Genomic DNA, 14,834 nt, shown 5'->3' on the forward strand with positions numbered 1-14,834 from the left:
TATATGAAGAACGAGAGACAGAGAGAAAGAAAAAGCAAGAGACAGAAATACAGAGAGAAAGAGATACACAGGAAAAGAGAGAGAGAGAGAGAGAGAGAGAGAAAGAAAGAAAGAAAGAAAGAAAGAAAGAAAGAAAGAAAGAAAGAAAGAAAGAAAGAAAGAAAGAAAGAAAGAAAGAAAGAAAGAAAGAGAGAGACTCTCACATAAGCCTTCTATGCCTGACGGCACACAGACGTGTAGAAGCACAAGCCAAATGAGGCATAGTTAAATCTTGTAAATGCCAAGTATATATATATATGTATATGTATAGAGAGAGAGAGAGAGAGAGAGAGAGAGAGAGTGAGAAATACAGCCATTACAGTTTTGGGTCTCAGGCACGGGCATGTCTGTTAGGATGCAATCAACCTGTGTGATGTTTCAGCAGCTCTGTTACATTACATCCCCAATCAAGCTCTCTCAAAAGTCTTTACACCACCAACCGCACCTAAACATATCGTGTGCATTGCATTTATGGCACACACACACACACACACACACGTCCATAAAAGCCCTGGAAATGGTTGTAGTCATAAAGAGTATCAGTTTGACACTTCCTCAGCACATTTCAATGCCTGCACTGAACTTGGCACACAGACTCGGGGAACTAATTTGCGCTGGAAGTGTGTGTGATTAAAACAGAGCAACGCTGCCTAGTAGATTAAGAGTCTCAATTAAGATGGGTAAGAAGGAGGTGTGCAGTAAAAGAGCAGAGAATTAAGATCTAAATGTGTGTGTGTGTGTGTGTGTGGACCAAATGTGCCCACAAGTACAGTAATAGCTTTTAACCCAACTGCAAAAAAGTTCAAAAAAGAAAATCACTGAAAAAGTCAAAAGTGTGTATGTGTGAATGCACTGAATTTACTTTGGTATGTGTGTGTATGTGTGTGTGTGTGTATGTGTGTGACTGTAGGTAACTCTGAGTGCATATGTATGACAAATACTTGATTGGAATGTGTGTGTGTGTGTGTGTGTGTGAGAGAGACTTTAGGTAACTGAGTGAGAGAGAAAGAAAGAGAGAGACTGCATTTTTATGAAAGTATGACATTTACTTGTTTATGTGTGTGTGTGTGTGTGTGTGGAGTACCTGTTGCAGCATGAGAGCCTGCTGCTGCTGGAGCAGTGCCTGCAGCTGTGGAGGTGAAAGAATCTGCTGCATCTGCTGAGGAGTGATCATCTGTGGGGTCATCATTGCCATGGACACGGGCACCTGACCAATCACAGAGGGAGACAAGCGGTAAGCATGTGTGCGCGCGTGTGTGTGTGTTTGTACTCACTGAAACAGTGCTTATGTGCTTATTTTCCTGGTATGCAGTGATGCTGTGTAATTATCTTGTCAAGAACACAAATGCATAAGCTTGATATTTAATATAAGCCACAGCATCGGCACTGCTTTGAATAAGAAGTGCTGCGCTTTTATGCGAAAATAATCAACAACCAACGACGACAACAAGTCTTTCATTCCTTGTGTCCTGCAACAATCTGCCTCTTCATCAGGCTTCCTGTCTTCTCTATTGGCCAGAAAAAAGCGTCTGCCCTGGAAAACATGGAAAACAGCTCACACCCTTATCTCTGACACTGGAGACTCCTTACCAAAACTCCTCATTTATTTCCCTCACTGTTTAAAATACTACCTAGGCTGTGACCCAATACCAGTGGAGATGCTACACTTTATACACAACAGAAGAGCTTTTCACCTTGACAAGCTGACGTTTTGCGCGGAAGTTTTCTCTGTATATAGTCTTCTCGGCCGTTTGTTAGAACGATATAACTGACACGAACACAAAAAAACACATGCTGTTGCTATACAGCTACGTCGTTATAAAGCTATCAGCTGTTTAAAACAAAAATTAATCACTTAGCACACGGTGAGTAAATAGCCTTATGGCTAAGAACTCTTATCTGAACCCGACAATTCAACACACACACACACACACGCACACACACACATGTTATTATGAGCAGCTACTGACTGAATCGAGCCTTTGTCAAAAATAACAAACAACAAACGATAAGATTGCTATCAGGAAACAGCTAGCAACAGTCTGGAAAAGAAGAGAGCGCAATTTGCGCAATGACAGTGAGGCGTTAAAAGGAGCGGAGAGATGATTATCTTACTCCAAATATGCAGTGAGTGAGTGAGAGAGAGAGAGAGAGAGAGCGAGAGAGAGAGAGAGAGCGAGAGAGAGAGACAGAGAGGCAGCTGAGAGAAAAGAGAAAATTTGAGAATGAGTCGGAATTAAAGGGGAAAAAAAAAAGAAGAAAAGCACCCATGAAGCACGTCTGTGGTATGCTTCCTCGAATTCTAGCATCATTGTGTGAACACAACACACACACACACACACACACACAGAGCGCAGCTTAGCCGCTCCACGGGGTCCCATTTATTTTCCTATTTACTGCTCAAGGGCCATAACTGATTATCTCTCTGCAACTGCTCAATAAAAATAAAGCTATTTACAGGCGACGGCTGCTTGAAGCCCGAAATATGAGAACAAATTACGAGCCGCATAATATATACATTTATCTAAATGGCATACACAACAGGGATTTTCAGAAAAAAAATAAATAAAAAATTGAAAGGAAAGGGAAAAAAAATACAGGAAGGCTGCAAAATATGATCGGGATTCATTTGTTTTGAGGCAATGCCTGAGCGTGCGGTTAAATAGGTTTAAAGGCTGGGAAAATAGACTGAGAGAGAGAGAGAGAGAGAGAGATGTCAGAGGCAAATTAAATCTGTAAAGGTCTGATTTGACTTTGTAAACAAGACGACCGGTAAATATGAACACACTTGTTCTCTATCCCCCTCTCTCTCTCCCTCCCTCTTTCTCTCTCTCCCTCTCTTCCTCTATCTAAGAGGAGAGGATAAAGGCTCCCTCGCATGTGGTTATCAGTTTGGAGAGTGCGCGCGGCGAGCCTTGTCCAATCCTTTATTGTAAACCCGGCATATCGTGATCAAACGAGTCATCCATAACCTAACACACTCAATCATGAAATCCCTCCAGTGAAGGGGAAAAAGGGGAGAGGAGACCGCATTATGCACTCCCTGAGCTCGGAAGATGCTCGTGTGTGTGTGTGTGTGTGAGCTTCAAGTGGAAGTGTGCGTCATGTGGAGCCGCTCTATCACGCTCGTGGCGGCGGCAACTTCAGGCAAGTCCGGGCTTGGCGCTCTGAAATGATATCATATCTCTGATGGTGATGTCTGGCTGCTATTAAACGAAGGTTAAATATGATAAATGTGTTTGGTGCCAGGCGTTTTTGATAGAGAGTCGCCTGGAGGAGGTTTTGGCAGCTTTGCGAAGTGACTTCAAGCAAAGGGTTCAAGTGCCTTCCAATTAGATCCTAGGAAGGTACCGAGATGGGTGTGTGTGTGTTGTGTGTTTGTGTTTAATCTGTTTCAGAATCAAAACACTGCTTGTCTGGAACTAAACAGCTGGTGAACAAGCAGGATCTCGGGGCATTTTCGCCATGACGATAAGTGAACATTTTTGTGCCTAATCACACTAAATGATGCAATCTATAATCAACATGTTGATCTGAAACGATCTGATTTTTAATCACATTTGTTTTCAAAGCTAAAGATGTGATTTATAATGCATTATCAGTGTATTACTACATATATGTTATACAGCATTCATAACACATTATGATATAAGGTATGACACACTTTACATTAAATCTATGGCATTTTGGCAGATGTTCTTATCCCAAGCAACTTGCATTTATCTCACTGAGCATTTGAGGGTTAAGGGCCTTGCTCAGGGGCCCAGCAGTGGCAGTTTGATGGTCCTGGGATTCAACCTCACAACCTTCAGACCGGCAGCCCAACACCTTCAACACTGAGCTACCACATCCTCTCATTCACTTATACCTAAAAAGCACGGACGTATGACTCTATGACTCTATAATGCCAGAAAGCATAACCTCCGTAGACAGCGATGCTCAATGATGCATTATAAGCATCTCTGCACTCAACCTTATGGCCTGTAATACGGTGCATTCAATTACATGTATATTATAATATGTTATTATCATGATATAACACGACTCATGCTTTCTTCTGGGTTATGTATGTACCTACGTAAAATCGCATGAGTTCAGAGTGCAGAGCGCCAGAGAGAGAAAGAGAGAGAGAGAGAGAGAGAGAGAGAGATGGAGAAGAAAACAAAAAAACCCATCAGGACAAGGAGGACCCCATGGAAGCAAGAAGAGATAGAGAGGTATAAGCGTGAATGTTTGTGTGTGTCTGAGTGTAAAAGCACAGGATGACATTCAGGTAAAAGGAGGGAGGTGCGAGTGCTCTAGCGTGGCAGACGCTTGGCGTTGTGCCAATTCGCCGCTTGTCACTGCGACCTGGATTGCAAAACACAACCCTGTAATTAATCCCTCATCGGTGTCCCATTCTGCGCCATACATTTTATTTGATACACACGTTCATTGACGTTTTCCAGTTGTGGGGCACAATAATTACTGGAGTTATAACACCTTCCATCGCAGCGCGCCTGAATGCCGAGTTGTTAAGGTTTGACGCCGTTAATTGCCCCTATAATCTAATCCCACAAAGGCGAGCCCATTACGGCGGCATGTGCAATTCGACACTGCTGTTTTTTTTTTTCCTGCATGCGAAAAGCGTCGCCATTAGCCTGCTTGACGGCCGCTCGACAAAAAGGGCCGCGCACAATGCCGAATTATATTTTCGTTCGGCTTTGTCTCTCAACGCAAATGATTTCTCCCCCCCCTTCCCCCGCCCTTTCATCCGCGAGCTGAATAGGCTTCGTAATAGAGGAGACTGAAGAAAAAAAAAGCCTCCAACCATTTCAAGTCAGGCATTTATTAAATGAATTTAATTTTTTGCCCTCTTTCTTTTTCTTCCTTTTTTTTTTGCAGAGAATGCTTTTTTTTTTTTTTTTTTTTTTTAAAGAGACCGAGAGACGGGAGCTAGATTAGTGAGGACCTTAGGTGCGAATCATGACAATCAAATTCTCCCTCTGTTACAGTTTCGAACCGGAGACAAAAGACATTCGTGATGAGAAAGAAGAAAAAGTACGTCTCTGTGTGTGTACCTCTGTGCTTAGCACTGTATTTCAGCCCCCGTGGGCTGGCAGGACCTGCCGGAAGACGAGCTGGCTCTCCTCGCCCGTGTGTGTGAGCATGGATGTGTGTTCGGCTCCAACAGGTTGGTGGGAAAGTAAATAAAAGCAGCAACTGGCTTCCAGACAGGAGCGTGTTGTGTGTATGTGTGCAGAGTAGCGTGAAATCTGCAGCCGTCTGCAGCGAGCGGCGGGGGTCATGCACTTTTAGCGCTGCTGTTTTTATGTCCACCTTTAGACCGAGTACAACAGATGGCTTTGATCTGGTGGAGGGTTAGGACATACACACATGCTGCTACATCAAGGCACACGCACACACACACACACACACACACACACAATGACAAGGTGCTGTTGCTGGAGAACGTTTTTCCATTAGCACTTCCATTAGCATGAGAGCTCGATCATTATGTCATCAGATTTAGGGGTTCCTGATGCACCTGGCAACCCACAAAGTCTCAAAGCTCTGCCTTATGATTACATGATACATAGATACAACAGATCTTGTTCTAAATGTTGGCTGCTTACAATTATTTATTATTTTTGAGAATTTGCTTTTTTTTGATGTAACAGCCAGTAAAATAGTAGGTTTTTGTACCCTTAAATCACTGACTGGTAATCATTTCAAAACTTAATTCACACGCTTATTTTTCCAGTAATAATCTTCAAACCCCTGTGTTCAGCTCTTATTTTAATTGAGGCTGTGGAAAGACTAGAGCCGCTCTGCTCGTGACTCCTGATGAGACTGCTTCGAGGTCCTAGACACATTTTGTTAGCGAAAGCGAAAACCAGGCCAAGAAGCGACTTGTGTGGTGGAAGAGTGGAATTTTTTTCAGACGATGGATCATCATGAGACACTGAACAAAAAGGTTTGGATAAAACTATATTGAAGAAATTGTAGTGGGATAGAAAATTTCATGTGAGTGTTTGTGTGCATGTCTGTGTGTGTGTGTGTGTGTGTGTGTTTGATGGCTACCACCCCCTGGAGCCATCTCTATGAGCATCTCAAATTGTCTCTTAATGAGGCTGCGTCTGTGGCACCTCTGCAGCTTCCCAGTGCCATTAAGATTCACCAGGCCTGTCCGCACACAGCACACTACAGAGGTCAACTCCAATCCAGAGAGAGAGAGAGAGAGAGAGAGAGAGAGAGAGAGAGATGGTGGGAGGAGGAGCGCAGCAGCAGGGGAGACGGGCATTTGCAGAGAGCGAGGAACAGTAATTAGAGGAGCTGTTTGAAGAGCAAGTTTAACTGATTAACAAAGGGAGGAGAGGCGAAACGAGGGAGCGGGAAAAAGAAAGAGAGAAAGAGCGAGAGCGAGGAGGAAGAAGAGCGATGCGTCCCAGAGGGTCATAAAGTAAGAAGTGGAGACCGAGCGCGCATTTCAATGAGTTCTAATCTCGTCCTCTTCTTCTTCTTTTTTTTTCTTCTTTTTTCATGTCCTTGATGAATTACGGTTCCTCGCACCGATCCGATCTACTCTTATTAATCAAGACGCCCGCCAAACTGGACGCTGTGTCCGGATCCTGCCATGGCCTGCTTCTATATAGAGGTCAAACTCAGAACAAGAGAATTTCCTGACAAGTACAATTTAAATATATCACTCTTTGGCACAATGGGCCGTCCGAGTGCCAAGAGGCTCATTTTCATTAAGCTGAAATCGCCCGCTCTTAAAAGAGTTCTGAACGGCGTCCCTACTGCGCTGCTCAACTCTATTATATTCCATTACTGCAAATGTATTCGGCTTCATAATGCCCCGCTCGCAAATTATAATCCACGCCGCTGTCATGATGACGCCACTCAAAATTATCAAGGATTCGGCTATTACGATTCATACTACAGTCATAAAGAAAAGGAGAATGTTAAAAGCAGGGACACGGTGTGGGCTAAGACTCCTGGTGATTTCTAAAAAAAAACGTAGTCCAGAATTCTTTATTTTTTGTGGCTTTAAGTTTGGAAATAATTAACTTTATTATGTTCCATGAAAAGTTTCTTACAGCAAATTTAGTGCCTAAAGAGAACACCTCAAGCGAGAGGTCGTAGTCTGGAATTATTGGCACCCTTGGAGAAGTTGGCATAAAAACATGAAATCTAACCTTCAATAAAAAAAATTACAATTGATAGCACATCTAAAAATTGTACAAAAGGAATCGCTATTTTAAAAAGTGGTGCTATTTATAATTTATCAGGGTTTTTTTTTTTTTTTCCAGCTCATCCACGACCCGTTTCACTGAGGTAGAAATATGAGGTGACACAGAGGCCAAATTCCCATAGTCGTTCATCAACATGGGAAGGATTACAGAATGCACATTAAATGATAAAAACTGTGATTGCTGGCTATAAAAAAATAGCTACGTGTCTGAATATTCCCATATCTACTGTCAGGGTGATAATTAAGAAGTTTTAAACAATCAGAGCTGTAATAAATCTGCCTGAAAGTGAACACAAGGGTATTTTGCCACTGTGTGTGTCCACAGTGAGGAGGACGGTAAGACAAGGTGTGAATTTTTCTGAAGATCAGGGTGCAGGTTGAACGTTGGTGTCTTCAAATCTGCAAATGCACACCACTTATGTCCTAACAAACTAATTGAAAGGTGTGAGAGAAGATATTTAGATACACGTTCACTGGACACTGCTAGAACTTTGACTGGAATCAGGTTCTATTTTTAGCAATGTGTCTGCCTTTCTGCCAAGAAGCTAAAACAAGCTTTCCAAATCTTCCTTTTTATAAGGTAAAAATGATTCCATATTTTTTTCTTTTAAATGAAAGACTAAAAAAAAAAAAAAAGACCTCTCATATTTTCAGAGCGAGATTAAGATAATTAACGGTAGCGACCTTCATTAACCATCTGCACCGAGGGTGCCAATAATTCTGAAGCTGACACCGAACAGGGACAATGGCTGGTTTTTTTGCCTCGATTTATTTTCATTTAAGGAAAAAAAAAAACGTAAGGCGAATGACGGCGTAGGGACACGAATGAGGAGAGTCCTTCTCTTCAGAAAAGGTCAGCCAGGCGGTAATGAGCGGTACACTAAATTATGGTATTTAAATAAATGGATGATGAATACATCTCCATCCTCTAGAGCTTTCGCTGCCATTCCACATTACGGGGTAATTATCACACGTAGGGCTGCAGCACATACACATACACACAGAGAGGGAGAGAGAGAGAGAGAGAGAGAGAGAGAGAATAAAAAGGAGAGGGAGGGAAGGAGAAAGAGGAGAGAAAAAGCCCGCAGCAAGCGTGCATAAAAACATGCGGCTAAACTTTGAACAGACGTGGCGAATCAGCTCCATAAAGCCGTAATTGGGACTGGCTGAGTTCTTGAAAGGTTTTTTATTGCCGGAGAGGAATAATATGCTCGTCCATATAAAGAGGGGGAAAATCTGATAAATGGTGCTTAAAGTTGGTGAATTTAGAGAAGGCCATGAAGGTCTAGAGCTTTAAAGACTGCAAAGGAGTTGCGCCTAGACATGGAGTGTGAATTATGACGGAATCGTGTTTGAGTTTTAAGGAGTACACAACAACTCACAGACCGCACAGAGGTCTCCTCTCTCTCTCTCTCTCACACACACACACATTACACACACACACACACACACAGGCTGTTCCAGACAGGGCGGACGCAAACTGTCAGATATTGGTGAGGAAATGAATACAACTATCCCTCTGTGGCATGCTCTATAGCGAGAGGGTAAATTTATTGTCGGAGTAATTCTCCCCGATGCATGCCGCTTTAACAAGCCCCTGAGCCTAGCTGATGCTAGTGTGCATGTGTGTGTGTGTGTGTGTGTGGTTCTTGTCTGTGATGTTGCACTGGCACTAAATGGAGAGCGATAGAGGAGAAAGGAACATATAATCAAAATATAAACAGCACACTCCATCTAAATGACCTGTCTTGAAGCTCACCGGCGGAGCTCAGGGACCTCCGGGGGGAAGCGGATAATTGAAAAAATGACAAGGAAATGGCTAGAGAAGGAGTGAAGGAGTCTCTCTCTCTCTCTCTCTCACACACACACACACACACCTCAGTGCCACACATCGGGTACAACATCCCAGTGCTGTTTATCCCTGTCAGAAAGAATTACCCACCTCACTGAGGGAGGACTGGTCTTTGCTGTCCACACACACACACACATACACACACACACACACAAACACACACACAGACACACACACACACACTCATCACCCCATTTCTCTCATCCACCTCCCTCCTTCCTGGTATTTCCCTCTTTCTCTTCTGTTACTTGTGCTGATAGGCATTACGATCTGTTTATTCACGCTAACCCTCATCAGCCTCCTCCCGCTAGGCTCTGGCCGGTAAACAAGCCGTCACATCTCGTTTGTACAAGCTGCTGTTACAACACTGTGCAGGGGAATACCAAACGTATTTAAAAAAAAAAAGAAGAAGAATGGGGAAGGGGGGCGTGCAAAAATGGGCATTTAGGGGGAGAGATGGTGAAGAGGTGCTAACTGTAAGCTTTAACTCTTTATGTTGTAGTTAGCAGGGGCACAAAACTGCCTGAACTGAGCCAAGATTCTCTAATGAAAAAAAGGTTCTCCCTCTAGCTTTCATCCATAAACAAAACAGCTAAGAATCCTAGCATCACAAACAACTGGTTTAAGCTAGCAGGCTAATTGACAAGAAGGTGGATTGCTAATGCTGGTCAATCCACGTCACTGCTTTTTAAACTTAACGATAAAAGACAAAACTTTCAAAACTTGATCAAGTAATTTAAGAAAAAAATGACTGCTAGTGGACTGCTAATCTCAGCGACAACAGATAAATAAGATTAAAATGATTTTATGAGCTGATTACGCATATTAATCTAGGAAATGACAACTTTCAGACACAACAAGAAAAAGGACACATCTCTTTTTTTGACCAGTTAGCCTGGTTTAAATTCCTGCTATATTTTCACTTACATTATGAAAATAATGAAAAACTGCTTTCCTATTACTGAGCTCTTACAAACTCCCTCATACATAAGCATCCCAAAATACCAATGATGGCGAGCCAAAATGCCACCATTGTTCCTTCAGGGGGAAAAAAAGTCCCTCCTTAATCCTGAAAGAAAAGGCCAGAAGGTCACATTGCTCAGGTGGAACCGATGAGGAAGGCCGAGCGGGTCAGTGAGACGGGAGGGGGGGGGCTTTTAAAGCATCACAGCGCTACCTTCAAACAGGCTGGAGATATTAGGCAGCATGTGGAGAGTGAAGGGTCTCTATTGAGTGGGACGCGCCGCTGTCATGTTAATAACGGCCGTGATGAAAGGCTCCAGGCGCCGGCACCAGGTGGATCCATAAATACAAACTCCCAGGCAAAAGAGTCATGAAGCATGACGTCCCTCTCGCTCCCTCTCTCTCTCTCTGTTTCAGGGGTTAATTCGTCCCGGAATAATCCGCGACTACTTTGCTTTCGATCCTGCAAGTCTTTCTGCACTTGTGTGGGGCCTGTCTGTCTGCGTGTAGCAGTGCTGTAGGCCGGCAAAGCGGAGCAGCGCAAAGTAATGAGAGCCAGACACTGGAGGGATCCGCAACTGGGAGAAAGGCGAGAGGAATGCAACCGTTCTGAAGTGTCCGGGGAGCACTTTTGTGACAGCGTTCGGACAAATGTAAAAGCGGCGCTTGTGCGAATGACCTGAGCAGAGCAAGTTCAAGTGGAAAATCCACCCCACAACCCAATCCCCCCACATATCCTCCCCCCATTATTTTCCACCTCCTCCTCAAACTCTTCCCCCTCCCTCTTCCATTAGTCTCTTGCTCGTCACACACACACACACACACACACACACACACACACACACACACACCCTTGTGCCTCTATCTAACGCCCCACTGCCCCAGAATAAAAATGACAAAAAATTTCCAGTAGAACACAAGAGAAGCGGCTGACGCTGGTGGGGGGAAGCATAAAAGCCCCATTATCGACTGGCCTTCATTGCACATTTCACTCATGTTTCAGCTTGAAAAAAATGGACTTTCACACTCGGCTGCGCCGGAACCCAAACTCCAAAACGGGCACTGCTGCCCTGCACTCTTCTCCCTCCACGGCTTCTGTCGTTCGTCACCCTCCCCACTTTTTTTCTCATTCCGTCAGTCTCTTTTTTTTTTTTTTTTTTTTTTTTTACCCCCAACCCTTCTCTTCTCTTCACACCAGTGAAAAAGAAAAAAAAAATCAGGAGAAAAGTTCCAAGTAAGCACTTCCACTTAATGGACAAAAAAAAAAAAAAGACATTTCGGGAACCAAAAGTTCAAGAGAATTGGGACCGTATCAACAGCGGATAGCTTTTCTTGATAGCTCTGTATGGGTTTAAAACACTACTGAAGAACACTTCATACAACTTGGACCCAAAGTGGACATCTCCATAACAAAACTTCTCCGGGGGAAAAAATGGTGTTTGGATCAGCACCAAGAAAACAAAAAAGAAAACAAAGATACAAGATACTTAGCAGGGTTAAAGTACTTTGCACAGTTCACATTAGAGACGCTATGAGAAGAAAACACAAGCGTGCTTGGCCGGCGGTAAAGAAGCGAACTACTAGCATGTGAAAAAGCGAGAAGAGAAAAGGAGAATGGAAAGGGGGATGCAGAAGATGGGAGAGGCGTGCCAGCTGGCGACACACATCTCTCCATCAGCTCATTTAAATGTGGCACTCTGTGTGCACAATGGCACGATGGCAACGCAGCCTCTCTGTTAACACGCACAAGAAGGAAACTAATTAGCATGTCTCTAATGAGTCTTTTCATTTTTTTAATTAAATAAGGGCCTCAATAATACATGAAAAGAGGACGCTTTTTTTCCCTTTTCAATTACCAACTGATATGTGCAGCCACGTGCGCGTTTTGTATATGTCTTTCTCTGCGTGTGTGTGTGTGTGTGTTAGTCAGTTTGTTCAACCCTGACACACGCTATTCACACTTCTTCTGCTATAAAAAAAACATACCTGCACATTCAATACATTGATTTTTGGTTTATATTTCACAAACAAGCTAATGTCATATTCAATAACTCAATAATAGCATAGCATATTGTGTCTCAAAGACGAGGACAAAGCTGCTTAGAAAATTCCATCATAATAATAATAAATTTAAAAAAGAAAATCACAGCAGCGAGAGAGGACTTTGCCATAATCATATGTGAAACATTCAGACAAAAGGCTGGCTAATGTAAAATGCTAATGCAAACATGGCTTCTGTCTCCTTAAGAGAAGAAGAAGAAGAAGAAGATAGGGGAAAAGATCTAATTATCGTTTATTCGTTTAAGCTACATTTGCAAAACTAAAAAAGCCTAGCATAGATTTAACCCAAAGTGGCAGCCATTTTCTGATTCGTTGGCCTCACTTGCTGCATGTTTGCTCAGATGGCCAGATCACCCAAATTTTACACGTCACCCTATGACTAAATGTTTTAATTACAGCCTTTAATTCACTCAAACATCCAGGCAGCTCAAAAAGACTGAAAAAGCTACAGAAACATGGCGAATGATGAAGAAGACACAAACACATGAACTGGATTCAAATGTTTGGCTCAGCATGAATCAAAACATCCTGAGCTGCTGTTTTCTCTCTCAGACAGCTAAATAATCCACTAGCAAATCTGCAGTTCTTTTATTCATTACATTTCTAACACAGGAAAAAAAAAACTGTTAGATTTATTTAGACTGTAATTGTAGCTAATATGCTGCTAGTCAGCTAATGCTCCTTGTATGCTAAGTGCTAATGAGCTTGTGATTAGCATGTGATAGCATCGAAGCACAGTTAACAAACTTTTCTATTACATTTTCCATAGCTTACACATCACTTACACCTCAAGGATACTTTTAAGGATTTTAAATTCACATTGTTTTGCTAGCCACAGTGCTAAAATTACCTCAGCTGACATTAGCTAATTGCAGTTTGGAGTTGTGTATCTAATCTAAGTGTATCTAATACAGCATATGTCTTATCAAAATGGTATCTGTTGACACATTGTATATATATAAATGAAGATATTTTTAGCAATTCGATATAAAGCATTTGTCTTGAAAATGAAGTAAGCTGTTATGTTGAATGCTTGTTAGCTAGATTATAGCCAATTTATTATATAATACATTTATGTTGACTACGTCTCTTAATTTGATTTCATTCGATTTCCCAGCCTCACTGCCTTCGCTGTCTGAATTTTACTTTACTATAAAACAATCAACATGCTTTTAAACTGGTTTAAAACAAGCTCTTAGCAATGCAACACATAAGCAATAAAACAAAACCTCTAGTGTTAACCTGCATGCTATTAAACGTTATAGATACTGTTTGCATATTTGAAGGCATCCTAATGATTCGTAATTGTTACAGAGCAGGCTAGATGGAGGGAGGAGACAAGACTTGTCAGTGCAACTGGGACTTGCCTCGCAGGCAGCGAGGAATTTTTAAATTACAAATGGCTCCTTTCGGCTAATAAGCGCCGCGTTTACACGTAAGCTATAAAGTCAATGATATAATGACGAGATAAAAGTGAGACAGTAATCTATCTTCGATAATAAAAAAAAAAAAAAAAAACGATTTGGATGAGTGTAAAAAGGAAGAAGGAGATATAATAGAGGAAATTTGTAGGCCGGTGTGATATATACAGTGTTACTGAATTGAGGTACAATACAGTCAGTTGCTACGTTTTCATTTGTAGAGCTTTGAAACTAATGAATCTAATGAGGGATTAATCTTTAACAACCCACCAGCACTGACTATAGATCTGTCTTTCTGACATATGTGAACTCTCTGTGCTTATACACACACACACACACACACACACAGAGTAAGTGTGACAGAGAGGTCTTGTAAGACTCTCTCTCTCTTTCTCTCTCTCTCTCTTTTCTCCTCCATCCTCCACCCCTTCTTCACTTCACCTTAACTCGACATGCCTGCTATAGCAAACTCCGGCCCGGAGTTCAATCTAATTAGTGTGGTTTGTTAATTAAATGAGCACGCCACTAACGAGGTAACCTGCTGTTCCTTGATAATGTTAATTACCCTGAAGGGAAAACCTCTCAACACGACCATTTAAACTGTCAGTCCACATTCCCCACAGGATTATTGATGATTTGAAAAACTGAAGGCTGCTCCTGAGCACTACTTTGCTCGCTGGCTTGGTCTCTGCCTATTCATTTTTCACCTTGTTGACCAATTTTTTCCGCTCTTTCCCCGCTCCTAGTTCGAAGGTGGTCTCTCTCGGTGTCTCGCTCAGTTTTCGCGCGGGGACACGTCCATGCGGTTTATGTTCGTGTCGCTCGACAGTTTACGTTAGAGCTAAATGTATTTTATTCATGTTTAACACACACACACATTCTAAAACATATATACACAATCAGACACAAAGGTGTTTAACCTGGAATGTATAAATCCATGATCTTACTGTGATTTATATTATAGTCCACTTAACACACACACAAACTCCACAACCACAACAGAGAGACACTTGACACTTCTAGGAGAGGTTTAGGAGAGGTGGTGAAGTTGATGAGTTATAGGAGACGAGTAAGAAATTCAAGTAAGCGTCAGATTGCTGCTCCATGCCTTGGTCGAGAGCACCCAGTTTCACAGCTACTGAACTACTCTGTCCCACTTAAACACACACACAGACACACACACATTATGCATGTACAGGGTCAGGTGGAAGGGGATCCTGCACTACAGCTAACCTCATGCTCACAGAGGGAATTGTGTTTG

The 14,834-nt window shown here is 42.4% G+C and overlaps 1 protein-coding gene across 3 annotated transcripts in view; it reads right to left on the reverse strand.

Annotated features, from left to right (window-relative positions):
• The window catches only part of foxp4 (forkhead box P4), a 133,771-nt gene that overhangs the window by 54,686 nt on the left and 64,251 nt on the right, over positions 1 to 14,834 (reverse strand). For all 3 annotated transcript variants that reach the window (XM_058373176.1, XM_058373174.1, XM_058373175.1), the window contains exon 4: positions 1,124 to 1,246. In XM_058373176.1, the coding sequence (XP_058229159.1) occupies positions 1,124 to 1,246 (123 nt within the window). The remainder of the gene's footprint in view (positions 1 to 1,123; positions 1,247 to 14,834) is intronic.

The sequence above is a fragment of the Hemibagrus wyckioides genome, linkage group LG21 (genome assembly GCF_019097595.1).
Source record: "Hemibagrus wyckioides isolate EC202008001 linkage group LG21, SWU_Hwy_1.0, whole genome shotgun sequence".
NCBI lineage: Eukaryota > Metazoa > Chordata > Actinopteri > Siluriformes > Bagridae > Hemibagrus > Hemibagrus wyckioides.